At 33.2% G+C, this 27240-nt stretch overlaps 3 protein-coding genes across 3 annotated transcripts; 2 read left to right on the forward strand and 1 right to left on the reverse strand.

Annotated features, from left to right (window-relative positions):
- The first annotated feature begins 2541 nt into the window (after positions 1-2541).
- LOC131606540 (organic cation/carnitine transporter 3-like) lies at positions 2542-4149 on the forward strand. Its single transcript, XM_058878749.1, is given in 1 exon segment — positions 2542-4149. A coding segment is annotated over 1 exon segment (1608 nt).
- A 7702-nt stretch (positions 4150-11851) lies between these two features.
- On the forward strand, positions 11852-14182 carry LOC131606541 (organic cation/carnitine transporter 3-like). The gene is made up of 2 exons (XM_058878750.1): positions 11852-11990; positions 12214-14182. The coding sequence occupies exons 1-2, from the start codon at positions 11940-11942 to the stop codon at positions 13687-13689; spliced, it is 1527 nt and encodes a 508-aa protein (XP_058734733.1). The 5' UTR covers positions 11852-11939; the 3' UTR covers positions 13690-14182.
- Positions 14183-18597: 4415 nt separating this feature from the next.
- On the reverse strand, positions 18598-26239 carry LOC131606542 (organic cation/carnitine transporter 3-like). The gene is made up of 4 exons (XM_058878751.1): positions 26189-26239; positions 25678-26145; position 25629; positions 18598-19640 (listed from the first exon to the last, which is right to left on the reverse strand). The coding sequence occupies exons 1-4, from the start codon at positions 26237-26239 to the stop codon at positions 18598-18600; spliced, it is 1563 nt and encodes a 520-aa protein (XP_058734734.1).
- Positions 26240-27240: the final 1001 nt, after the last annotated feature.

A 27240-nucleotide genomic window follows, 5' to 3' on the forward strand; every position in this document is an offset into this window, starting at 1 on the left:
TTTTCATAATTATATTTCTTCATATGATTTGAACTAAGCAAAATCAACATTTTTAGTTTTATGTTAAACCTATAAAAATATTGTGTTGATAAAAATTATTTACTTTTAAACCCATGAGTATATTTTTTGTGTTGATAATGATTTTTAAACCCACAAGTATAATTTTTTTTTTGGGTAATGCTAACATGTGCCTTAAGGACACATGTTAAGACCTAAATAAAGAAACTTTATCTTGGAACTTGTGTATTGAATTAATTATAAATATATAATTAATTTTATTTTTTATTTTATTCAAGACAAATTTTTTAAATATAGGTTTCTTAACATGTGCCCTTAGGGCACATGTTAGCATTACCCTTTTTTTTTGTATTGATAAAAATTTACTTTTATTTATGTGAGTTTTGACGTATGGGAGTTAAATCAAATATTGATCTTAGAAAATTGTTTTTAATTTTAGTATAATATTTTTGAATTTATGAGTTTTAATTTTAGTTTACTTTTAGTATAACTAAATTAATTAATGTTTTGTTATTGTAAATTTATGAGTTTTAATTTTAGTATATTTTTAGTATAATTTTAATTATTGTTTTTCTATTGTGGTCTTTTGATGACTCTGAAAATTGTTGGATTTTGAAATGCTTATTTGTTGACTATCTCTGATTGTTGAAATCAATGCTTATTTGTTCAAATGAATATAGAAGCAGAAACTGAAGGTTTTGGAACTAGAAGATGGAGCTTGTCTTAAAGGGAAAGAGGAAAGAATTTGATGCTGGACTTATGTTGATTGTGTTATTATGTAGCTTGTGAAGCTTATTTGTAAAATTGTAATGAACTTGATGGTACAGAATTTTAACTTACTGAGTGTGATGCTTGAACTTGATGCTGTAGAATTGGTTCAGTTTTAAATTCTGTGAAATCAGGTCTTAAAGTACAGTGAATTTGAATTTAATCAGTATGTCAAGTCTGAATTCAAATGTTTATGGCAATTTTTTTAAAGTAAGTTATTGTAAAGATAAGGCTCATATTCATCTTAAAATTTAACAATAGATATGGGAAAAAAATAAGGCCCAATTTAACAATTTAGATAGATTTTTAATCTGAATAAAAAAAATTAGAAAAAAAACTATTGGATTTTGTTATTTGGGCTAGATTTTGAATTGGGCCAACAAGAATTGATATCCGAAATAACCCGGCCCAGTTACCCGATCCGGATGAAACCGAACCCGAACATAACCAATACAAGGTAGTATCGAAATGGAACACACTTTGTCACCCGAGAGTTGGGCCGGATTGATGTTTTGGGCCCGAATCCAGTCCTACCCGACCGCATGTCCAGCCCTAGTAAATATAGGTTATTGGATTGTCCCTTACAACTGCACGCTTTTTTTTTTTTTTTTCGATAGTGCAAATGCACGCTTTTAATGACACCATTTTCTCTTTGTATGACCTCAATTTCAAAATTTAAAAGCATCCCTCCATATAATATGCGAGGAACATCTCATGCATTTTAGCTTTTTTAGATTTTTTTATTTTTGTTTCCTGAGTTGCGAGGAATTTCTTGTACTATATATTCGTGAATCAAAATTAAAACTAGAATTCTTATTTTAAGTTAAAAAAAATAAGAATTATTTTAAAATCAAACTAAATGATATGAATTATTTTCAGGAATCAAACAATCCCTTCAATGCATCATTAGAAATAATATCTACAAATTAAATGTTTAATTAAAAATCATAATAATTGGTTATTCATTACTTCTTTTTTTTTTTTCCATTGTTTTTTTAGTATTTAACATTCATAATTAATTTAAAATATAATTAACTTTAAATATGATATTTTGAAATTAATTTTCAACAAATTAAAATTTAATAAAGAGTCATCGACAAACCAAATCAAACACAATAATTTTTAAATATATTTCACTTACAAATTTATGAGATATAAATTAACTAAAATATAGATGTTACTTATAGGTTATTACTATCGAGTGCCTCAAAGAAACTCTTTAAAGATCCAAATAAAAAAAATATTCTTTGCAAAAATTAATTTTTTTTTTAAATTTCAATACATTGCATACAAATATTTGTAAAAAAAAAAAATCATTTTTATTTTTTAAAAAAATCAATTCTTTTAATGTTTGGTGCATTGAATACAAATATTTTCAAAATTTTCATTTTTAAACTCTTAGAATGAAAGAAAACGCATAAATTAATATTTAAAATAAAATAAAACCTAAAATGGAAATTTTAAAATATACAAATTAAAATATAATTAATTATTATTTATATGGAAAATGTAAAAAGTTACCATTGATTAAAAAATCTTCTCATAAAAATTTATGTGTGACAAAATTTCATTAATACATCTCATTTGAGGTAAATTACACCTAATTTTACAAGTTTCCAAGGGTATCCAAGAATTTCCCATAATATAAAATATCATCCTGTTAACACGTAAATGTGTTTATGCATTTTCATTCAAAAATCAAAACCTTACGTAAACCAACACATCCATTTCTCTTAACACAAGCTTCTCTCATTCATGGCGGCTATAGAAGAGTTACCTTCTTCCATTCCTCAGCCTTCTTCCAAGGTATATATTTTATTTCCATTGTTACTTTCAAATCTCAATTAACCTAATTATGTATAAACAAATTCTGATTCTGTTGTCCAGGAAAAAGTGTTTCCATCCATAGATGATATGATGGAAAAGGGTTTCGGAAGATTTGGTTGGTTCGAATTCATGATGTGCATTCTTGTTTCATTTGCATCATTCTTTGATGCACAACAATCGTTCATAACTATATACACCGACGAATACCCGACATGGCATTGCACGAATTCGACATTATGTAACTCAGATTCTAATATCTGTAACATCCCTAAATCTTCATGGTCATGGGATGGACCATCACACAAAACAGTGATATCACAATGGAGTCTTGAATGTGCTAGTAGCTTCGTTACTGGTTTACCGCAATCTTCGTTCTTCATTGGTTGTCTTTTCGGTTCGTTTCTTCTCTCAACTTTAGCTGATACTTCACTTGGAAGAAAGAATACACTAGTTATGTCTTGTTTATCGATGTCTATAGTTTCAATTCTCATAGTTTTCTCTACCAATATTTGGATTTATTCGGCTTTTAAATTCGTGATTGGATTTTTTAGTTCGTCGATCGGAACTTGTGTTTTGGTTTTGCTCGCGGAGAAAGTTAGTACTGAACGGAGGTTCACCGTTGGTATTATCGAGTATTTCTGCTTCACATTAGGGTATATGTCACTGTCAGGTATAGGTTATGTCAATAGATTTAATTCGTGGAGATCGGTTTACATCTGGACGTCGGTTCCTGCTATTTGTTACTCGGGTCTCGCTTATATCTTTGTTACAGAGTCTCCAAGGTGGCTTCTAATGCAGGGAAGACATGAAGAAGCTATGGCGATGCTTACAGATGTTTCTTCATTAGAGAATGGTAATGATATGACAGTAGTTTTAGTAGAAGCTCCGGTGAATAAACAAAAGGCTTCATTTTTCCAACTCTACTCATCGATAGCGGAGTTGTTTGGGAGTGGTTGGGCTTTAAAGAGAATGGTGGCGACAATGGTGCTTGGTATTGGAATTGGAATGGTGTATTATGGTATGCCATTAGCAGTTGGGAACTTAGGATTCGACATTTACTTGGCTGTTGTATTCAATGCCTTGATGGAAATACCGGCTTATGTGGCTACCTATTTCTTGGAGAATTGCCGAAGAAAACCGTCAGTTCTTGTATTCTCAATAGCTAGTGGTGTATGTTGTATAATGTGTGTTGTTGTTGGATCAGGAATACCAGAAATTCGAGTTGGATTAGCGATGGCATCGGTTTTCAGTGCGTGCACAGCTTTTAATGTGTTTCTTATTTACATTTTAGAGCTATTTCCAACAAGTGTGAGGAACACTACATCATCATTGGTGGGACAAGCTACTGTTTTTGGTAATGTTTTCACGCCGTTTTTGATATCTGCTGGGAGGAAAAACGACATTTTCTCTTATGGCGTGTTTGGAGTAGTTATCATGTTGTCGTGTTTTGCGTTGCTTGGTTTGCCAGAGACAAGAGGATTAGCTCTTTGTGATACCATGGATCAACAAGAGAAGAAAGACGATATGTCAATATAAATTGGTAACATTGTCTGTTTAGGATGTTCTTATGTTTTTGATTAGTTGATAAGTAACAGAAAAGATGTTTCTTTGACATTTATAAATGAAACATCTTATAGTAATGAAGCTTATGTTCTGATAATTTTAAAGCTTATGTGAAAGATGATTATATTATTTTCCCCCTAATGTTCAATATTGACGAGTTTGACAGAAATACAATGGACCACCATGATTTTTTTTGGCAAAAGATAACAGTTAACTTTGAGCTTCAACAATCTCACAAAGTAATTGCACAAGCACACCAAAAACATGTCAGCTATCAGCATATTTTGCTACTTGTAGAATTATTACTACTTTGAGATAATGATAGGCAAAGATATCACTCTATCTATCACTATAGGAGTAATGATGAGCCATCCCAACTTGACACCATTCACTTTACTGTGACAATTATATACAGAAGTACCAAATAAAATTACTCAAACAATCATGTTTCTATCGAGTTTTGTGATGGCTTGGAACAATCTAGAAGCCATCGGACTCAAATCTACCGTTCCTTCAAGGTGTGAAGCAGCAGCTGAAAATTGAAATCATACATGCTGCACGTAATGGTTTCAACTCAGGAAGTAATGCAAGCAGTTTATTTGTTCAATTTGCTAGCTTGATTGATCATTTGATCAAGTTATGCTTCCATGCTGGTCACTTTGAATTTCACCTAAAAAAAAGAGTTTTTCTCATGTTCAGATTATTCCTTTTTCTAAATATGAAACTTTTTTTGAAACTGGAAATACATCATATAAATTTTGATTTCTTAAAAGACTTTACATTTTGTTTAGATATTCAGTACTTTACCTATTTGTGCTAAACTCCCACTTGCTTTTTGTTTTGGAATTTTGCAGGCAATTGATCAAAACTGGTATTCGGCAAGACCAAGTTGTGTTAAAATCATTGATTCTTTGTAACTCAGGATTAAATATCTGCTCAAGGGGTTATACTATAATCAGTATAATGATCAAAATGAATTCGCTATGCTGTTGTATATGCATGTGCACTTGATTTAATCTCACTCATTCTCGTTACAATTTCCATCAAGTCGAAAATCATATTGTCGGAGCTCCATGTGGTGTCATAGCATTGATGGCTTCAGCATGCGGGGGGAAGCCAACAAACTTCTTGCTATGATTTGTCAGGTGTGTGTAGCATTACAAACTACAACAATTTGTGTGGTTTGGCAGAAATTTTATTTTTTGCACAGGCCCGGTCCAAGGGCCAAGCTATCCAAGTTAGGGCTTTAGGCCTCAAAAGTTTGGGTTTAAAAAAGGCCTCAATTTTTTAAATTTAGTTATAAAAATATATAATAACACTTGAGTTATATATATTATTGTAGTTGAGTTGGTAAAATATAGGTCTTTTTTCTTTTTGGTCTTGAGTAAGCTATCTAGTTCCAGCTTGTAATTTAATGGAATTCTGTTATCTAATTGCTTGATAATTATATTTAGGGTGTGTGTGGTTTGCTTTTTTATGGTTAAAAAGATACTATTAAGCTAATGATAAAAATTAAAGCTTTAGATGTAAAGTTAAAAGTCGGTTTGCCTGCAGTTTTATTCTTGCTTTAAAAGCTATTTGCTAGCATGATTTTATAAATTGATAGGAGACTTAATAGAATAATTCATTATTAGTTTTATTAGTATTTTGATGTATTAGATGTTATTATATTTTCTAGAATATTCCTAATAGTTTTTGGGCTTTTAATAGTTTTTGGGCTTTTACTTATTTATCCATTAGGAGCATTATATATGTAGTGTTTTTGACACATTTTAGAGTATCAAGAGTATCAATGAAATCAAAAGTTATCTTTTTATCTCTATTTTTTTTAGCTTATTTTAATGTCTTTCTCTTTTAATTGTTGAACCCTAAATTGATAGTCTTGGTAGGATTAGCTTCCTATCATAAATGCTATGTTTTTATTATAGTGTACAAGTTACAAGAGCAAATGAGTCTTTTTGGACCTGGAACACTGACACCTATCGACACTACACTAACAATTGTAGGATATTAGATGATTAGAGTTTATGCTTTTGATTATCTTCAATAATTCTCATAACACACATGAACATCGCATAAATTACAAAAACATCACATATCATTATCAAAACATCAAATACAATACTTCATAAGAACTCTCATATTCACGCTAAAGTATTTAAATAACTAATTATATAATTAATCTAGATTTTCGGGGTGTTACACTTGTCTCCATACATGTGTTTTGAACAAATATCCATAACCTAGTTTATACCCATATGGATACCAATTAATGTTTGTTTTCGTATTCGTAACCTATGGATACATAATTACCCACACCTATAACTGTTACTCGCATTTCTAATAAAAATAAACAGATCAATTATAAAATATTATATTATTCTAAGTTCTTAACAACATTAAAAAAATTAAAGATTTTATGGTTAAAGTATAAAATAAATAAATACATAAATTAAAATGTGTAACAGTTTAATAACGATATTTTAAATAAAAAAAATAGATAGACATGCATTTTTATACAATAATACAAAAGATCATAAATAAATATGCATTGTGCAGGTAGGGGTGGCAAAACGAGCCACCCGCCCGACCCCGTCTTAAGCCTGCCAAAAAACGAGCGGGGCGGACAAGTCCGTCAAGTGAAATGGGCATAAAAATCACGCCCTCCCCGCCAAGATAACGGGTTGGCGGGCGGCAAACTTGCCCGCCTATTTTTTATTTAATTTTTTTTCATTTTTAATAGATTAATAGACTTTTTTTTACCTTTTAATTAAATTTTTCACTTATTTTTTAAAACAATTTTCTATAAAAGCATATTTTTTAACAAATTTTACATAAAAGAATATTACATATATTTACAAATAAATGTATGAAATAAACTATTAAGAATTAAAATGACTAGAATTAACTAAAAAAGGGCAAACTTATGGCAAGACAGGTTGAACGAATAAGCGAGGAGGGTTTTGACAGGCGGCAGGCTTTGGCGGGGCGAGCTTTGGCGGACGGCGGATTTTAACGGGGCGGGCTTTAAAAAAGAGAAATGTGATGATGGTGCTTGAAGGAGAGAGATGGAAATAAGCAAGAATGAGAGTGAATGTCGTTATTAAAAAGTTAGTAAGAAGTAAGGGTGAAAATAAGCTACTACGCTATAAATGTTTCAAAACCATTCCCCTAAGCTTTCGAACAAACATAAAAAGCTACAAAAGCAACTTAAAATTTTGTTAAGAAATAAAAAAGTCATAACAAAAATGTGAACGTTCAAAAGATAAAAAATATTTTCAAGATACAGAAGCAGATTCCTCAGCTTATACAAAAGCTTATTCAGAACCTTATACAAAAGCAGATTCATAAGCTGCAAATTAAAGAAACAAGAATGTGATTGTAGGGCAGAAATATTGAAAAAGGACATTGATTCAAAATGGTAGATAGTTGTGGAAGCTTGAAGAAGGGGAGAGAGAGAGAGAGAGAGAGAGAGAGAGAGAGAGAGAGAGAGAGAGAGAGAGAGAGAGGGGAGAGAGAGAGAGAGAGAGAGAGAGAGAGAGAGAGAGTTGTGGTAGGGCGTTAAAGATGAGAGAGACGAGGACCTTATTTTTTATGTAAAAGTGAGTGTGTGTTTACTCTGATAATTGGAGGATCCATTAGATATTAGTGTATTTTGAATTTGAGAAGAGAAAATAGTTGCCACTTGTCTAAAAGGAGAAATTTGATTGGTTTGGTATAATTGAATTAGTCAATTACAATAAAGGGCATAATATAGTGTAATTAATTTTTGTTAAGAAGGATATATTAGGTAGGTCAATAGCATCCTCTATGCTTAGATAGATACTTGATTCAAATGTTAATTTTATCGGATTTAGTTTGATTGCTTTTAGTTTCTTAGGGCATAGTTAGCAGGTTTTAATTTTGTTACACTTTGTTTAACTATAGCTTATTGTCAGCCGTGGTGCTTTATCCAATAATAGAAACTCAAATTTGCATAGGTCGACCGATTCTTGTTATATATATATATATATATATATATATATATATATATATATATATATATATCTATATATATTAATAGAATTAAAATTAAAAATTGAACCATAGAATCAACATGTCATATTTGTTGATTTAGCGGATCGATTGGTTTTTTTTTTTTAGAGAAAAGGAAATTCTTAGATTAAAGCAGGAGCCAAAATGGCATTACACAAACGAGTATCCTCCAAGGGAGGGATAACTCCAGACCGTGTTTTGGTACCAAGTATTTTCCCTTCTTGCACCATGTGATGTGCATCAGTATTACAGTTCCTACTCAAGAAAGATAGAACAACATTGTTAAAACTACGTAACAATTTTCTACAGTCGTCCATAATCAATTCAAGGCCAGTAGAATAGGAGATTCCATTGATACAGTCCACGACAACTAAGGCATCTGATTGAAAGATTATATTATCAAGCTTATGATCCAATGCTAGTTGCACAACCCATAGCATCCCCATCAATTCAGCCGTAGTTGCATCCATAAAGCTGGAGATTCATTGACAAGACGCTGGGATGATTTCCCCAGTGGTAGACTTAATCACGCAGCCAAGCAAGACGACTCCACCTTCAAATCACCCTGCATCAGACTAAACAATCCAAGAGGAATTTGTAAAGGTTTCGTTAGACACCTCTGAATGTCTGCTTTGTCTTGTTTTCCAGATAGCATTTCATTCCACCACCGAGTCCATAACGCTGTGGGCAACAAATTGTGGGTTTGGTTCAGCATTCTTGGAAACGAGATTGTTTCTAGCTTGCCAAATTCGCCATAAACTAGTGCACACCACCTAGGCCATCCACGGATCAATTGATTTTTACTTATGCACATTTGTATAAAAATTCTCTAAAACTAAAAAAAAAATCTCTTTATAAATTTATTGTCTCTGAATTTAGGTAAATGAAATAGGAGTCTTTGAGATACGACTCGAGTGTCGCTTCCCTAAACTACATTTTTATTAAGTTGTTTTTGACTCATATACAACAAAGAATCAAATTGGCGTCGTTTCCGGGTACTTTATAACAATATTAGCCAATTTTAAAATCCTATTTTCAGAATTCTACTAGTAACCGCACGGGTAAATTTATTTAATATTGTATGAAATTAATTAGATACATATAAATTTTTAATAAATGATTTAATTACAAATGAAAAATATTATATAAATTTAATTATATTAAATAATTATATAAAAAAAGAATCTGGAAGATGAAGATAAAAAAAATGAAATTTTAACATTTAAAAATAAAAATTAGATACTTTGTTGATAATGACCCGTGAAATTTTTTTTTATTTTATCCGATATAAAATATATTTAAATACAAATGTAAAATGAACAATAATCATATGAATTTAATTGTATTAAATAATCTTTAAAAAAATCGTGAAATGAAGAAAAGAAAAAAAATTTAAAAATAAGAATATTATCTCTCTAATAAAAACAATGATTGATTAAATAAAATAAGTATTATGTTGATAGTGACCCGTGATATTACAATATTTTTAATTTTATTAAAATTAAAAAATAAATTTTTTTTTAGAGTTAATACATAAATAGAGAAAAAAAATTAAAATGAAAGTAAGAAAGTGTGGGAAGAAAATTTGAGAGAAATTTGAAATTTTAATTAAGAAAGAGAAAGTGTGTAACGATCGATTAAAATAAATTAAATATTGTATTGATAGTGACCCGTGAGATAAATAAATATTTAATTTTATTAAAGTTAAAAAAAATAAATTATTAATAATTTTTGTGATTAAATGAAAAAAAAATAAAATGAAAGTAAGAAAGTGTGGGAAAATGAAATTTGAAAATTTAAGTAAGAGAGAGAATAAGTGTGTTGGGGAGAAAAAGTTGGTTATTGAAAAGTTAAAAAGTTGGACCAATGAGAGGCTGACAATTGGCGCTTAGTTATTGAAAGGTTGAAAAAATGATATGTGATTTTGTTAGTTACCGAATTACCCTTTTTTGTTTGTAAAGAAAATTTTAACTAAGGGCATAATAGTCAGATTGGTCAATCTTTTATTAATTGTTTGTATAGTAAACTAGCAATTCTATTTTAGTTTGTTTTGTATTTTTTATTTTTATTTTCAAGCTTGTAGTAAGTATTTCAGCCTCTCACGTAGGTGATCTACTGAACTACTGTTTCAGATTCCTGCAATTTTTTCTCTCCATAAAATCATAAATAAATCAAGGAACATGTTTGATAGGAGAGTTGGCAATTTCTCTCATATTTCAGAATACACACTTCATGAGGAACAGTTGCGTCCAATTCTATTACACAAATTTTCCTATCTCCTTGCTCCATTGGTTGCATGACTTCCATTTTCCTTCTCTTGGAATTGTCCAAATTACGTCCAATTCTATTACACAATGAGCAAAACTTGGATAAATTCTCATATTCAAATTCTAGAAAAAATGCATATCCTTGTCTTTCAATGTAGTGAAACTTTGTGGTTAAATCTAAAGTGACCAAAGGGGCTATCAAAGCATGCCTTGCCCATTGCAGAGTCTGTGTGAAGTGGTGTTCCAATATTGCTAGCCAAATATAATCTTTAGCATCATGTATTCATGAGACAATTATTTTTTCCTACAAGAATAATTTTTTAGTTTTAGAAAAAAATATGTTGTTTCCAAAAACAAAATATTTTTTCCATAAATTAATTTTTTATTTATTTTGGAAAGTATTGTTTTAAATTTTCAAAAAAAATGTTTTCAATTTCTTTTTTCATTTTCCGAAAAATTTATCTTTTTTATTTTCTTAATAAATCTTTTTTTAATTGTTAATAATCTTATTCAAAATAATTATTTAATCATTTAATTTTTAGAATTAACTTATTGATTGAAAAAAGATAGAGTATCACAGTTTAATATATATATATATATATATATATATATATATATATATATATATATATATATATATATATATATATATATATATATATATATATATATATATATTTATATTTATATAAATAATTGAGTTAAAAGATAGTGTATTGACAGTGTAAAATAATTTTATATTGTCATTCAATAGAAAGTCATTAATTTACCTTGTCATTAAACTTTTTAAAAAAATTAAAGAATAGTTTAATTTGATACATGGTGGTCATTGCTTGACACTGAAAAAAATATTTTACACTGTCAATGCATCACCTTTTTTTTAAATAATTTATTATTAAATTAAATACATTAATTTTTGAATGAATTAGAAAAACAAAGATAAAGCTAACTTGTGTCTTAGGAGTATAAATTAAAAAACTTATTTATAAAAATATTATATTGAAATAAACAATAAAAAAGTTAAATATATATTTTTTTATTAAAATCAATGCATAATTTTTAAAATATAATTTTTTATTTAATTATTAATTTGTGTCCGTAAGACATAAATTAGCATTATCCATGTCTTTGCTAAATAGAATTGGAAGGGGAAATATATTTAATATCTAATAGTAGGTGTATAAAGGAATCTTTGTTCAACTTATATATTAAATTATGTATTTTTATTGGACGACATATTTTATCATGTAAATTGCATAATCATTTCACTCTGAGATATAGTAATCAATGAAACGTTCATACCCGTCCATAAAAGACGTCATCTGAATAAATATTTTATTCATATTCATTCATTTCTTACACTAATGAAAGCATTTACATAAACCACCAAATTCACTTTTCATAACACATAAACTTCTTTCATCCTTTGTTTCTCATTCTCATTTTTTTCATCATCCACACATGGCAGCTATAGAAGAGTTACCTTCTTCCATTCCTCAACCTTCTTCCAAGGTATATATTTTATTTTTCATTTTTTATATTTATTAATCAGTTAGTTGCATTTTTTATTACTTTTTTTTTCTTTGCTAGTTTTTGTTTGACTATAATTAATATAGATGAACTAGTATTCAATTGAAACTACTGGATTAGGATTTTGATTTTAGTTTTAATTTTAATAGCTATGACAGTGGAAGATTTTGGTACAGTTTTAACAAATTATGATTCTGTTGTGTAGGAAAAAGTGTTTCCATCAATAGATGATATGATGGAAAAGGGTTTAGGAAGATTTGGTTGGTTAGAAGTTATGCAGTGCATTCTTGTTTCATTTGCATCATTCTTTGATGCACAACAATCATTCCTAACGATTTATACTGAAGAATACCCGACATGGCATTGCACGAATTCGACATTATGTAACTCAGATTCTAATATCTGTAATATCCCTAAATCTTCATGGTCATGGGATGGACCGTCACACAAAACAGTGATATCACAATGGAGTCTTGAATGTGCCAGTAGCTTCGTTACTGGTTTACCGCAATCTTCGTTCTTCATTGGTTGCCTTTTCGGCTCGATTCTTCTTGCAACTTTAGCGGATACGTCACTTGGAAGAAAGAACACGCTTGTTATGTCTTGTTTATCAATGTCTATATTTTCAATTCTCATAGTTTTCTCTACCAATATTTGGATTTACTCTGCTTTTAAATTCGTGATTGGCTTTCTGCGTTCCTCAATCGGAACTTGTGTTTTAGTTTTGCTCACTGAGAAAGTAAGTACAGAATGGAGGTTCACCGTTGGTATTTTCGAATTCGTCTGCTTTTTATTAGGGTATATGTCTCTGCCTGGCGTAGCTTATGTCAATAGATTTAATTCGTGGAGATTGGTTTACGTCTGGACGTCGGTTCCTGCTATTTGTTACTCGGTTCTCGCTTATATCTTTGTTACCGAGTCTCCAAGGTGGCTTCTAATGCAAGGAAGACATCAAGAAGCTATGGCAATGCTTACAGGAGTTTCTTCATTAGAGAGTGGGAATGATTTGACAGTAGCTTTAATAGAAGCTCCGGTGAATAAACAAAAGGCTTCAATTTTCCAACTCTACTCGTCGATAGCCGAGTTGTTTGGGATAGGTTGGGCTTTAAAGAGAGTTGTGGCGGTAATGGTGCTTGGTATTGGAATTGGAATGGTGTATTTTGGTATGCCATTAGCAGTTGGGAACTTAGGATTCGACATTTACTTGGCCGCTGTGATCAATGCCTTGATGGAAATACCGGCTTGTGTGGCTACCTATTTCTTAGAGAACTGCAAAAGAAAACCATCAATTCTTGTATTTTCTGTAGCGAGTGGCGTATGCTGTATAATGTGTGTAGTTGTTGGATCGGGAATACAAGAAATTAGAGTCGGATTAGCAATGACATCGTTTTTCTGTGCTTGCACAGCTTTTAATGTGTTTCTCATTTACATTCTTGAGCTATTTCCAACAAGTGTGAGGAACACCACAACATCATTGGTGAGACAAGCTGTTGTTTTCGGTAACATTTTCACCCCCTTTTTGATATCTATTGGGAGGAAAAATGACATTTACTCTTACGGCGTGTTTGGAGTAGTTATCATGCTGTCGTGTTTTACGTTGCTTGGTTTGCCAGAGACGAGAGGATTAGCTTTTAGCGATACCATGGATCAACAAGAGAAGAAAGACGATATGTCGGGATGAACTGTCTGTCTACTATGTTTTTAGTTTTTGAAGGGAGTACTTCCATAATGGTGATCTAATCTAATGCATAAAATTGATGAAAGCTGTTTGTAGTAGAGTTTAGTGTGTATGATATGTTTCTGTTTTAGTCCCTCAAGCTTGAGGTCTCTCTATGATGATGAGTTTGACAGTTACACTTTGAGCTTCAACAATCGATCACAGTAAATGCATATGCACCAAACAAACACACATAAGAAACATGACAGTACATGTTGAACCTTGTCATCGCTCAGCACATGTTGCAAGTTGTTGTCATGACTCAGCACATGTTGCAAATTGTAGAAGTAATTCATTTGACTAACATAATAATAGACCAAGGTATCACTATCTATCTATAATAATGAGTCATCCCAAATTGACACTATTCTCATTAACGGGGAAGCCTACCAAAATTTATTGAATAAAAACAGAAATGAAATGTCATATTCAGTAATAATTTGGTCTTTGTGTACAAGTTGTTTGTCTTTTTCTTGTTTTCCTACCACTTCTCTGCATAAATAATTTAGGCGTGGGATCCATCATTTTTTATTTGGGCTAGGATCTTTATAAAATGGATGAAATCCTATGTAAATTACAATTCATATCGAGGAAAATTCTTAGGTGGACACATACCTAAGAAATTGTTTTACACACAACCAATCACAAAATTTTAATTAATTAAAAAAATAAATACTGATTTTTTTCTCTCCTTCATAATCTCAACCACCCCATGAATCCAATTAAAAACAAATTTAAAATTAAAATAAATTTAAAAAAGACTCTTTCTTATTGGTTGTGCCTAAGAATGTGGATTTAGGGTCGTGTCCATGCAAGAATTGCTCTCATATCGATTAATCATTATTGAAAAATCATAATATCGATAATAAAGATATCAATTATTATAAAATATTTTATTTGAATTTTGATATCATAATTTTCATAATAAATTTCTAATAAACGCAATAATTTATATCCAGATCCATCAAATGACGATTTTGGTTCCATTCTTGATTTTTTTAATAGGAATTCTTCTCTCTTCTCTTCTCTTCTCTTCCTTCTTCCTTGTGTGTAGAGTTGGCAATTCGGACTATCCGACCCGCTTTGGGTCGGCCCGTGAGACTCAGGCTTTTGGCGGGCAATGCTTAAAAGCCCCGAATTTAAATGGGATACATTAAATTGTCCAAGTCTGACCCTTCACGGGTTTCGATTAATCGGGCCGGTTCAGATTATATTTAATATTTATTTTTAAAATTAAAAAATTGATATACCATATAATAAAAACTAAAATATATATGAATATTGAGTATTAAAAATAATATTTTTTTTAACTACATACATAATATCTAAAATAAACGATCACATAAATATATCATTTCAATCAAATAATTAAAATTCAAGTGTAAAGAATTATTCACCCTATTTCATTTAAGAATTAAACTTCAATAAAATTAATTTGTACATAATAATTTATTAATTATAAAATGTAGAAAAGAATTAATATTATATGTTAGGCTAAATTACCTCTAGGGTTCTTTAAATGATTTAATTATAACAAGTTAGTCCTTTATTTTTTTTCACTACATGTTGGTCTTTTATGTTAACTAACGTTTGCAACGTTAACCCTATTTTCACAAAATTCATTTAAAAAAAGTTGGCACAAACAGCACTGACGTGTCACTTAACCTTGCTGACATGAAATTTGTTACATTAACTTATTTAGTTAGAAATTAATTAATACAATTTTTTAAAAAAAAATTGGATGGACCTTGGGCCCCATAGTCTTGCACTATCTCCCCAACTCGCAATTAGATACCAATGTTTGTTTGTGTCAATATATAAACACTAAAATCAAGTGTAAAAAAACGATGTGAGACATCAACAAGAAGGAAACAACACAACACAACAACAAACAACAGCAACAAGAAGGCATAACTAGATTGGTGTTAATATTTAAACGTTATACATGTTGATATTTAAAATTAATCAAATGGATATTGTATCTTTATAAACTAATTCTTTAACTTAGATTAGTGTGAGTGTATTTAAAAAAAACGACATTAAGTATGTTTAAAAAAATTAAATTAAATAAGCGGGTTACCCGCAACACGGTCGGGCTAGCCCATGACATGCTCAGGCTTTTTACAGGCCGGGCTTAAAAGCCCGGATAATAAACAGACTCAAATATTTGTGTTCAAGTCCAAAAATTTTTACGGGCTTTCGTGTCGACCTAGATGGTACGGCCCGTTTTGCTGGCTATACTTGTGTGTATATTCAATGATGAAGATACTATTTTATTTGGTTTCTTATGAAATAGAAAGAATGAGAAAAAATTGTTTTTCCAAAGTGCCTATTCTATAAGTATTTTATCACAACTCATTTTTAAGAGTCATGTCTCAATAGTTGTAAAGAGAGAGAAGATGAATTTAAATTTTATTTTCAATTTCAAAATAAAAATTCCACTAGCTTAATTATTCATCAACCCAAATAATCATCACATTAAGTTTTTTTTTTTAAAGTCAAACTTTTAATTACATGTGTCATATTTAATGAATTAATAAATTAATCAACATAATATCTTGTTTTTTAATAGGGTTAAAGTATGTTTTTGGTCCCTATAAAATTATAAAATTTTGTTTCTGGCCCCTATTAAAAAAATTACATGTTTTGGTCCCCACAAAATTATTATGCACATAGTTTTAGTCCCTACTGTTAAACTGATGTGTATTTTTGAATAATTATTTTACCGACATATTTAGAATGTTATTAAAAGTTCCTCGAAAAAAAAAAGGAACTTAAAATTTCCTTGAAGTTTACTCAGATAGGAACCACCCTTGCGTCTCGCATGAGGGTTACGACCAAATTATGGCTCGAGAGATTTAACTTAAAAGTCTTGCCAAAGGGTCTCGACCAAAGTCTTGTATATTAGTTGTTATTATAGGTGTTTGCGGTGCGGTTTGAGTCGTTTGGACGCTAAAAGTTATCCAAATCGCATGAGAAAAAAATATGTTATTCGGTTCGATTCGGTTGACTTTTAGAAAATAAACCAAACCAATCTAATGTGTTGATTCGATTTTTTATAAGATTTTTATTGAGCCATACATACATATATAAAGAACAACATAACTTTTTGTTTAGTCATTTATACATTATCAAATAACAAATTACAATGTCAATGAGTACAAATTTCAACACCATTTCAATATCGAATAACAAAAGAACTCAAATAATAATATAACAATGTGTATTATAATGTACACATCATTTAGATCAAAAATTCGGCTACCCGTCACACGAGACAACCGAGAAACACTTTAATCCTAAACTAGACCTTAAAAATATATCACTTTCTCCCAAAACAGCAAGAAAACACCTCCTATACTAGAAAACTCAGTCACAACAATGCCAAACTCTTACATTAAAATCATGATATTCAAGTATCCTCTATTAGAGATTCTTACAAATCATAAATCATAATTGAAGAGGTTAAGGGCCAGTTTGTTTCAGCTTTAAAAAAATGGATTTTTTCTTTGTATTTTTGAAAATACATTTTCTAAAACCGTTTTTCAAAATATTACAAGTTTTTTTATATTCGTTTTTTCTAAAATGAAACGCTTAATTTGACATCCTATAACATAAACATACATAATTGAAGACCAAAACTTAGTCAAAATCATAATTTTTTCAAAAAGTTGTATTTCAAAAATGATTTTTATGAAAATCTATTTGAAATAGCTTCAAAATTAAGTGATTTTTTAAAATTTTGATATCCAAATTTTTTTGTCATAAATAGATGAAATACCTAAAATCACATTTTAAGAATAACTATTCAAACAAAATTTTCATTTGAAGCTTTTATAAAAAATTTCTTTGTAAAAAATTTTTTCACAAAATTTAGTAACACTATAAAAATCATTTTTAAAAAAAGCCTAAACAAACGGGCCCTAATGCTTAAAAACAAATGAAAAGATTTAAAAGAAAAAAACAAAATTTAAAATACTTACCATTTCCTTTTTCAAGCACATATACTAATTATTAGATTCAATATAAAAAAGTTCATTTATTTATGAGATTGAAGTCATTTCAAAAAATGTATCAAATATATTAAAATAATATAATTTAGTTCGGTTTACAAAACACAAACCGCAAATCGAACTAAACTGAACCGTGCAACTTGATTAAAATATGACTCAAGCACATCCAAAACTAATGTGTTTTTTTTCGGTTTTCGATTCGATTCAATTTGGTTAGCTGTTTTTATTAAACCAAATCGATTTTGGATTCCCCTACTTGTTACTGTTAAGTTTTACCAAAATTCATGGTGGTCCATTGTAATTCTGACAAACTCATCATCATATACAGACCTTGAGGGACTAAAACAGAAACATAACATACACACTAAACTCTATTAGAAACAGCTTTTATCAATTTTATGCATTCTTCATTCGACCAAACATTGATCGATTTTATGCATTCTTCATTTGATCAAACTTTGAGTGAATCAATATTGAGTGAAGAAGAATCAATATTGAAGCATTGAAAATTCATACAAGTTGCAACATGTGCTGGCAAGTTTTTTGTATGCTTGTGCAATTACTTTGTGAGAGTACTGTTATATTTTGCCAAAATAAATCATGGTGGTCCATTGTAATTCTGTCTGAGACCTTGAGGTACTAAAACAGAAACTCTCATCAATTTTATGCATTAATCACCCCTAACAGTTAACAGTGGTGAGAATCAATATTGAACATGAGCTTGACAGTACATAATTAGCTTCAAAAATATAAATGCAAGATCATTATTATGGAAGTATTCCCTTCAAAAATCAAATCTGAAGATGTAATACAATGGATGTGAAAACTAAAAACATAGTAGACAGACAACATTACCAACTTATACCGACATATCATCTTTTATCTCTTGTTGATCCATGGTATCGCAAAGAGCTAATCCTCTTGTCTCCGGCAAAATAAGCAACGTAAAACACGACAACATGATAACTACTCCAAACACGCCGTAAGAGAAAATGTCGTTTTTCCTCCCAGCAGATATCAAAAAGGGAGTGAAAATGTTACCAAAAACAATAGACTGTCTCACCAATGACGTTGTAGTGTTCCTCACAGTTGTTGGAAATAGCTCAATAATGTAAACGAGAAACACATTATAAGCTATGCAAGCACAGAAAAACGATACCATGGCTAATCCGACTCTAATTTCTTGTATTCCCGATCCAACAACGACACACATTATACAGCTTATGCCACTAGCTACTGAGAATACAAGAATTGACCGTTTTCTTCGGAGATTCCCCAAGAAATACGTAGCCACGCAAGCCATTATTTGCATTAAGGCATTGAACACAACCGCCAAGTAAATGTCGAATCCTAAGTTCCCAACTGCTAATGACATACCAAAATACACCATTCCAATTCCAATACCAAGCACCATTATTATGACCATTCTCTTTAAAGCCCAACCTCTCCCAAACAACTCGGCTATCGATGAGTAGAGTTGGAAAAACGAAGCCTTTTGTTTACTCACCGGAGCTTCTATTAAAGCTAATGTCAAATCATTACCATTCTCTAATGAAGAAACTCCGGTAAGCATTGCCATAGCTTCTTGATGTCTTCCTTGCATTAGAAGCCACCTTGGAGACTCGGTAACAAAGATATAAGCAATAACCAAGTAACAAATAGCAGGAACCGACGTCCAGATATAAACCGATCTCCATGAATTAAATCTATTGACATAAGCTATAGCAGGTAGTGACATATACCCAAATGTAAAGCAGAGATATATGACAATACCAACAGTGAACCTCCACTCAGTACTAACTTTCTCAGGGACCAAAACTAGAACACAAGTTCCGATTGACGAACGCAAAAAGCCAATCACGAATTTAAAAGCAGAGTAGATCCAAATATTGGTAGAGAAAACTGATATTAGGCCCAATAGAAATTAAAGCTAAGCCTATGTGGATGAAAGACTATGTGACAAAATAAGTCTAGTTATTATAATTTAATTGTAATTTTCGTTTTGGGCTAGGCCCATTTTTGGGGACAGCCTTTTAGGTCTAAACAACCCTAGAGTATTTAAAGGGTTGTCTTCCTCTTGGAGAGGCTAAGAAAATTTTCACAAACTATTTCTTTATTGTTGCTGCAAATCTTTGTTTAATGTTTGTTTTGGTTACCCTTAGATTTTAGATTTATTAGTTGCTGAATTCCCTCTTTATCAAATTGGTGCTTTCATCTTGAATTCATGGCTCCTCCAAAACCACCCAACCCCAAAGAGATTGTGGAGGAAGCTGTACAAACAGCCCACCTCCATCTTGACAATGCTATGCAAGAGACTCGACAACAAATGGATGAACGATTTCTTAAGGCTCATTGCGAAATGGAGGACCTTCATACTAGATTGGACAAGGAGAAACAAATTTCAGACTCTAGGTATGAAAATATGATGAGTTTGCTTACAAAGTTAGCTTCACAAAGTGAAAAACCACCCACTAACACTACCCCAGCCGCTACTGTTCACGGATCTGCCACACACAGCAGTACTGTTCACGGATCCACAAACCCTACCGCTACTGTTCATGGAAAATCAACCCTTTCCCCTTCTGCTGTATCTGCCGCTACTGTTCACAGCGGGTATCTCTCATCTGCAAACTCAGGTACAACCCAAATCCCTCTTTTCACTACTGCTACTCTTACCCCTCACTCATCCCCACACACACGTTTCACCCAACCTCTTTCTTTTACTCACACCCCGCCCCCACACAGCCAAACCCCCGTTCCCTCATTATCCTTCCAAACAGCTTTTTCTCCCTACCAAAGAATGTTTACAACATCCCAATACATGGATCCACCTTTCTATACAGCACCCCCAGTTTACACTACCATACCCCCTTTCTCTATTGCTCAAACTCCCCAACCTCTTTACCCCCAACAGCCCATTAATTCCACACTTCCAACTTTCCGCACCCCCAAATTAGAACTTCCAATGTTTGACGGATCTCAACCGTTGGAATGGTTGTTCCAAGCGGAACAATTCTTTACTTTTTACAATGTACCGGCTGAAAACCGCTTAGCTATGATGTTTTTTTACATGAAGGGTGAAGCCCTAGCTTGGTTTAAGTGGATGCATAAAAGTAATGAATTAGTGGATTGGACATCTTTTACAAAGGCATTAGAGTTACGTTTTGGGCCTTCCACGTATGCTAATCACCAAGCAGAATTATTTAAACTTAAACAATCTCATTCTGTTGTTGAGTACCAGGCCCAATTTGAGAAGTTGGGAAATCTGGTGGTGGGCCTTTCTAAGGAAGCAATCCTGAATTGTTTTCTTTCAGGATTAATACCGGAAATTCAGAATGAACTTGCTATTCTCAAGCCCACTTCTATATCTCAAGCTATCGGGCTTGCGAAACTTGTGGAATCCAAATTAAGAGATGCAAGGCCCAAGTTTCATAAAACCTTTTCCCATCCCACCCGACCCACCCCCACTGCTACCATTAACCCGAATCCCACCCTCCCCACAAAACCACAAATTCCGGCCCAACCCACCAAACTTCCCATTCGAAAATTATCCAATAGTCAACTACAGGAACGTCGTGCTCAAGGATTGTGTTTCAACTGCGATGAAAAATTTATTCCGGGGCATAAATGCTCCACAGGCAAGTTCCTAATTTTGGTTGAAGATGAGGATACACAAATATTGGAATCTGTTGATCAGTGTGAAGAAGAGGAAACTCCTGGTGAACAGCAGGAAACTTACTTCCAACTCTCACCCCAGGCTGCTAATGGATATTTTTCTCCCAAAACTCTGAAATTCAAAGGTTCCATAAATGGACTTGATGTTGCGGTTTTGATTGACACGGGTAGTACACACAATATTCTACAACCACGGATTGCCCATCATCTCAAAATTCCAACCCACTCTATTCCTAATTTTTCAGTCATGGTTGGCAACGGCTCCAAATTAGAATGTAAGGGTATCTGTCCAAAAGTTCCAATCAAACTCCAAAATACTTCTTTTTCCATACCATTTCACTTATTTCCAATCGAAGGGGCAGATGTAGTACTAGGAATGGAATGGCTACGAACTCTAGGACCTATTGTTGCTGATTTTTCTATTCCTAAGATTTCTTTTACCTACCACAAGAATGAAATCACAATCACCGGTGACACAAAATCTATCATCACACCCTCAACTTTCAACAATTTCTGCCACCTCATCCAAACAGATTCTGTTGCTTCCATCCACCTTCTAATTTGTCAACCATCCAAGGATCCTTCCCCACACTCCCACACAGACCCACAATCAACCCTTGACACCTTACCAAGCTCAATTCCTCATCAAATTTCGTCCCTTTTAAAAACCTATTCCAAAATTTTTCAAACACCTCAAGGCCTTCCTCCAGCCCGCGCCCATGACCATCGTATTCCTTTACTACCTAACACTCCACCAATCAACGTTAAACCATACCGTTACCCACACTCACAAAAAGACGCCATGACTACAATTATCAAAGATATGTTACATGAGGGGATCATTAAACCAAGTAATAGCCCTTATTCCTCTCCGGTTCTTTTGGTTAGAAAAAAAGATGGTTCTTGGAGATTTTGTGTAGACTACCGAGCCCTTAATGCAGTTACTGTTCGTGACCGTTTCCCTATACCAACTATCGATGAACTTTTTGATGAATTGGGTTCAGCAACTATTTTTTCTAAGATTGATTTGCGATCCGGTTACCACCAGATCCGGGTGACACCACAAGACACTCATAAGACTGCGTTCAGGACGTTTGACGGACACTACGAGTTCTTAGTGATGCCATTTGGCTTAACTAACGCTCCTAGTTCTTTTCAATCGGCTATGAACGATTTGCTGCGACCATATCTGAGACGGTTTGTGTTAGTTTTCTTTGATGATATACTTATTTATAGTTCTTCATTATCAGATCATGCCCATCATTTAAAATTGATTTTAGACTTGCTTTTATCTAACCAATTTTATGCCAAACTTTCAAAATGTGTTTTTGCGGTTCCTAATGTTGATTATCTAGGTCATATTATATCAAGTGATGGTGTAACCCCAGATCCAGCAAAGATTCAAGCTATTCTAGATTGGCCTAGACCACGTTCACTCACGGCACTCAGGGGTTTTTTAGGCCTCACCGGCTTCTATCGACGTTTTGTTCGTCACTACGCCTCTCTCGCCGCTCCTCTCACCGATTTATTACACTTCAAAAAGTTACAATGGAGTACAGATGCAGATACAGCTTTCGAAACATTAAAAAGAAAAATGACAGTTACTCCTGTCCTTGTTCTTCCTGACTTCTCCAAACCCTTTGTGCTGGAAACAGACGCTTCAGGTGTTGCAATTGGTGCGGTTCTTTCACAAGGTGGTCACCCAATAGCTTTCTTCAGCAAGAAACTCTGTAATCGTCTTCAAGCAGCATCAGTGTATGTTCGGGAGATGTTCGCCATCACCGAAGCTGTCAAAAAGTGGAGACAATATTTAATTGGCAGACACTTTCATATATTCACAGATCAGAAAAGCCTAAGAAACTTATTGGTCCAAACGATCCAAACACCAGAACAACAAAAATGGGCCGCTAAACTACAAGGCTTTGAATTTGACATACACTACAAACCTGGGAAGACGAATCAAGTTGCGGATGCTTTAAGCAGAATCCCCTCTGACGAAGAATCCCTCTTGCTCTCTATCTCCTCACCAGTTCCAGTCCTCCTCAAACAGTTAAAAGATTACTATAGATCAGACCCAGATGGAAGGTTTTTGATGAACAAGATTCAAACAGACACAACAGGAAACACAGACTTTCAAGACAAAGATGGTTTAGTTTATTTCAAAGACAGAATTTTCTTACCTGAACAAAGCTCCTTGCGAAAACAAATCATCACCGAATACCATTGTTCACCAGAAGGCGGCCACTCCGGACTGCAACCGACTCTTGCTCGCTTGTCCTCTTCGTTCTTGTGGCCAGGTGCTTACACAGATGTAAAAAACTTTGTCCAAGCGTGTACAACCTGCCAACAAAACAAATATATGACAACACGAAAGCAAGGACTCCTTCAACCTCTTCCTACACCTACTGAAGTTTGGAATGATTTGAGTATGGATTTCATTACCCACTTACCGAATTCGAAGGGCCACACTACAATCTGGGTGGTATGTGATAGATTATCGAAGTTTTCCCACTTCATCGCGCTCCCTTCCAAGTTCTCTGCAAAAGATCTCGCCATCCGTTTCTCTGTGGAAATCTGCCGCTTACATGGGGTTCCCAAATCCATAGTCTCAGATCGCGATCCATTATTTCTCAGTGCCTTCTGGAAAGAGTTGTTTCGTGTCCAAGGTACCACTTTAAAGTACAGCTCCGCCTATCATCCTGAAACGGACGGTCAAACAGAAGTCATTAACAGGTGTCTTGAAACGTATTTAAGATGTTATACAAGTGATAATCCAAAGAAGTGGTTCCAGTACTTACATTTGGCTGAGTTCTGGTACAACTCGACTTATCATTCAGCTCTGCAAATGTCACCATTTGAAGCGCTTTATGGCCGCTCCCCTCCTGCTTTCCCGAACTACACGTCTGGATCTACCACCATCCCGACGATCGATGAGTCCTTGCGAAAGAGAGAAGAGTTAAACCAAGCCTTACAACGAAATCTGTTAAAAGCAAAAAAGAAGATGGAACTCCAAAGTAACAAAAACCGAAGGGATTGTACCTTTGCGGAAGGCGATTTGGTATGGCTCAAACTGAAACCCTATCGTCAACTCTCGGTAGTCCGACGAGCCTCGCAGAAACTAGCAAAACGGTATTTTGGCCCTTTTCAGATCTTGCAACGTATCGGTAATACAGCTTATAGGCTCGCGCTCCCACCTTCGTCGCGGATCCATCCTGTTATTCATGTGTCTCAGCTTCGCGCCTTTCACGGAACACCACCATCCCAACTGCTATCTCCGATCCCGGCGGACGTAGAACCAACTGAGGATCCAGAACCTGTAGAAAACACAGAGGATTTTTCAGATTCAGAGATTTCAACTAAGAACACCACAACAGTACCTTCAACCCTTACCGTTAACATGCACAAACCGGTGGTGAAACAGAGCGAAACTACAAAAACTAACGGCGGTGAGGCATCAAATAAGAAGTGCACAACGTGGGTTAGTACTACGACATGCGAGGAAGGGAAGAGTGCGGTTTCAAAAGGAGAAGAGGATGAAATGCTTCAACGCAGAGAGAGAGAGGTTTGTGAAGTTTCTGCACAAGTGAAACACTTACACTCTAATGTTTTGCCTTTGAAGACTTTGGCCTCTACATCAAGTACATCACGTGAAGGTTCTGCACGCTCCCACACGCTATCACAATCTCGTCCATTCATTTCTTTGGATTCCTTACCAACTACTTCTTCACCCTTGGATGCAATAGCCGTTGGCACACTTTCCAACACCCCCCATGTGACTTCGCGGAGCTCGAGGCGTGATCTGTCCGCCACTCACACTTTGCCTTTTTCAAATGGAAAACCAAACCCTACTTCTCCTATGCTGGAATCACATGGGCCGCTCCAGTGGGCCTCTACTAATTCTGCAGCACAAGCTTTCATTAAACCCAACCTTGAGGACAAGGTTGCTAGTGGACCGGATGGTAGTGATATTAGGCCCAATAGAATTAAAGCTAAGCCTATGTGGATGAAAGACTATGTGACAAAATAAGTCTAGTTATTATAATTTAATTGTAATTTTCGTTTTGGGCTAGGCCCATTTTTGGGGACAGCCTTTTAGGTCTAAACAACCCTAGAGTATTTAAAGGGTTGTCTTCCTCTTGGAGAGGCTAAGAAAATTTTCACAAACTATTTCTTTATTGTTGCTGCAAATCTTTGTTTAATGTTTGTTTTGGTTACCCTTAGATTTTAGATTTATTAGTTGCTGAATTCCCTCTTTATCAAAAACTATGAGAGTTGAAACTATAGACATTGATAAACCAGACAAAACAAGCGTGTTCTTTCTTCCAAGTGAAGTATCCGCTAAAGTTGCAAGAAGAATTGAACCTAAAAGGCAGCCAATAAAGAACATAGACTGCGGTAAACCAGTAACGAAGCTACTGGCACATTCAAGATTCCAATGAGATATCACTGTTTTGTGTGACGGTCCATCCCATGACCACGAAGATTTAGGGATGTTACAGATATTAGAATCCGAGTTACACATTGTTGAATTCGTGCAATGCCAAGTCGGGTAATCGTCGGTGTAGATGGCTATGAACGATTGCTGTGCATCAAAGAACATTGCAAATGAAACAAGAATGCATTGAACAAATCCTAACCAACCAAATCTTCCTAAACCCTTTTCCATCATATCAGCCGTTGAAAGAAACACTTTTTCCTGCTCAACAGAATAAAAAATGCAACTAATTAGTAACTGATTAGTAAAAAATAGTAACATGGAAAGAAAAGTTGTATACCTTGGAAGAAGGCTGAGGAATGGAAGAAGGTAACTCTTCAATAGCCGCCATGAGTGAATGAGAATGAGAAAGAGAGAATGAAAGAAGTTTATGTGTTATGAGAATGTTAGCAGCATAGGATCATGAATATATAAACTTTCTTTGGGCGCGGAACACATGATCCAATTTTATATAGTTTCCTATGGGATTTCATTCACTTAACTTAATAACAACGTGCACAAATCATGGTTGATTTCAACTATATTAATCATATTCAAACAGACACTAGCAAAGAAAAACAAAATTTATATATATTGTCACGTTCTAACAAAATGTAATGCAACTAGCCAATCAAGGCATCTTCTATCTTTGTAGTTCTATCTTTCTTGAGGTTTTGGTAATATCATTGATAAATACATGGCTTGTTGGATGTCCCTTAATCTATCCATTTATCCAACGCACACCTCTGAAAAAAGACGTGTTCATGTCTGTATCGGTATCGGACACTTGCACCAACAATTATACGTTTAATTTATTTATTTTTAAAATTATTACTAGTATCGTCGTATCAGTGTCGGAGTCTTTAAATTATTACTAGTATCGTCGTATCAGTGTCGGAGTCAAATTCGGGATGTCTATGCTTTCAGAGATCCTACTTAATCAAGACTTATTAGGATTTAATAATTGGACAAAATGGTATGCAAATATATGACTATAGTAAGAGTCGTCCGTTGACAACTTGACACCCCTTCTATTAACCATTACTATATGCAAGCATGTGGGAGAGGGAAAGATGAGCATTATCCACTTAAACGTGTAATTAAGCAAACTAATTTTACGTTATAACAAATCTTCAACTATAAAACTAGCAATTAATTATCTCTCACAAAACTTAAACTATCTTTAAGTAACAACTAAGCAACGAGTAACCTCGTATCAAAAAGCCGCCCCCTTCTTTCTTAAATCCTAGTTTTTTTTTTTCAGTTACTAAGGTCAATTTTTTATTCAAAATCATTGGTTAAATTCTTTTTTCTTTCCTTTTTATTCAAATAAATGATTTCACAAATATTTTT

This window comes from Vicia villosa, linkage group LG5 (assembly GCF_029867415.1).
Source record: "Vicia villosa cultivar HV-30 ecotype Madison, WI linkage group LG5, Vvil1.0, whole genome shotgun sequence".
Taxonomy (NCBI): domain Eukaryota; kingdom Viridiplantae; phylum Streptophyta; class Magnoliopsida; order Fabales; family Fabaceae; genus Vicia; species Vicia villosa.

Excerpts from the sequence above, each read along its gene's own strand:
- LOC131606541 (XM_058878750.1), top strand. The coding sequence starts at position 11,940 with ATGGCAGCTATAGAAGAGTTACCTTCTTCCATTCCTCAACCTTCTTCC. Across the intron at positions 11,991-12,213 it reads TTCCTCAACCTTCTTCCAAG|GAAAAAGTGTTTCCATCAAT; the intron begins GTATATATTTTA and ends TCTGTTGTGTAG.
- LOC131606542 (XM_058878751.1), bottom strand. The coding sequence starts at position 26,239 with ATGGCGGCTATTGAAGAGTTACCTTCTTCCATTCCTCAGCCTTCTTCC. Across the intron at positions 26,146-26,188 it reads TTCCTCAGCCTTCTTCCAAG|TTACTAATTAGTTGCATTTT; the intron begins GTATACAACTTT and ends TTTACTAATCAG.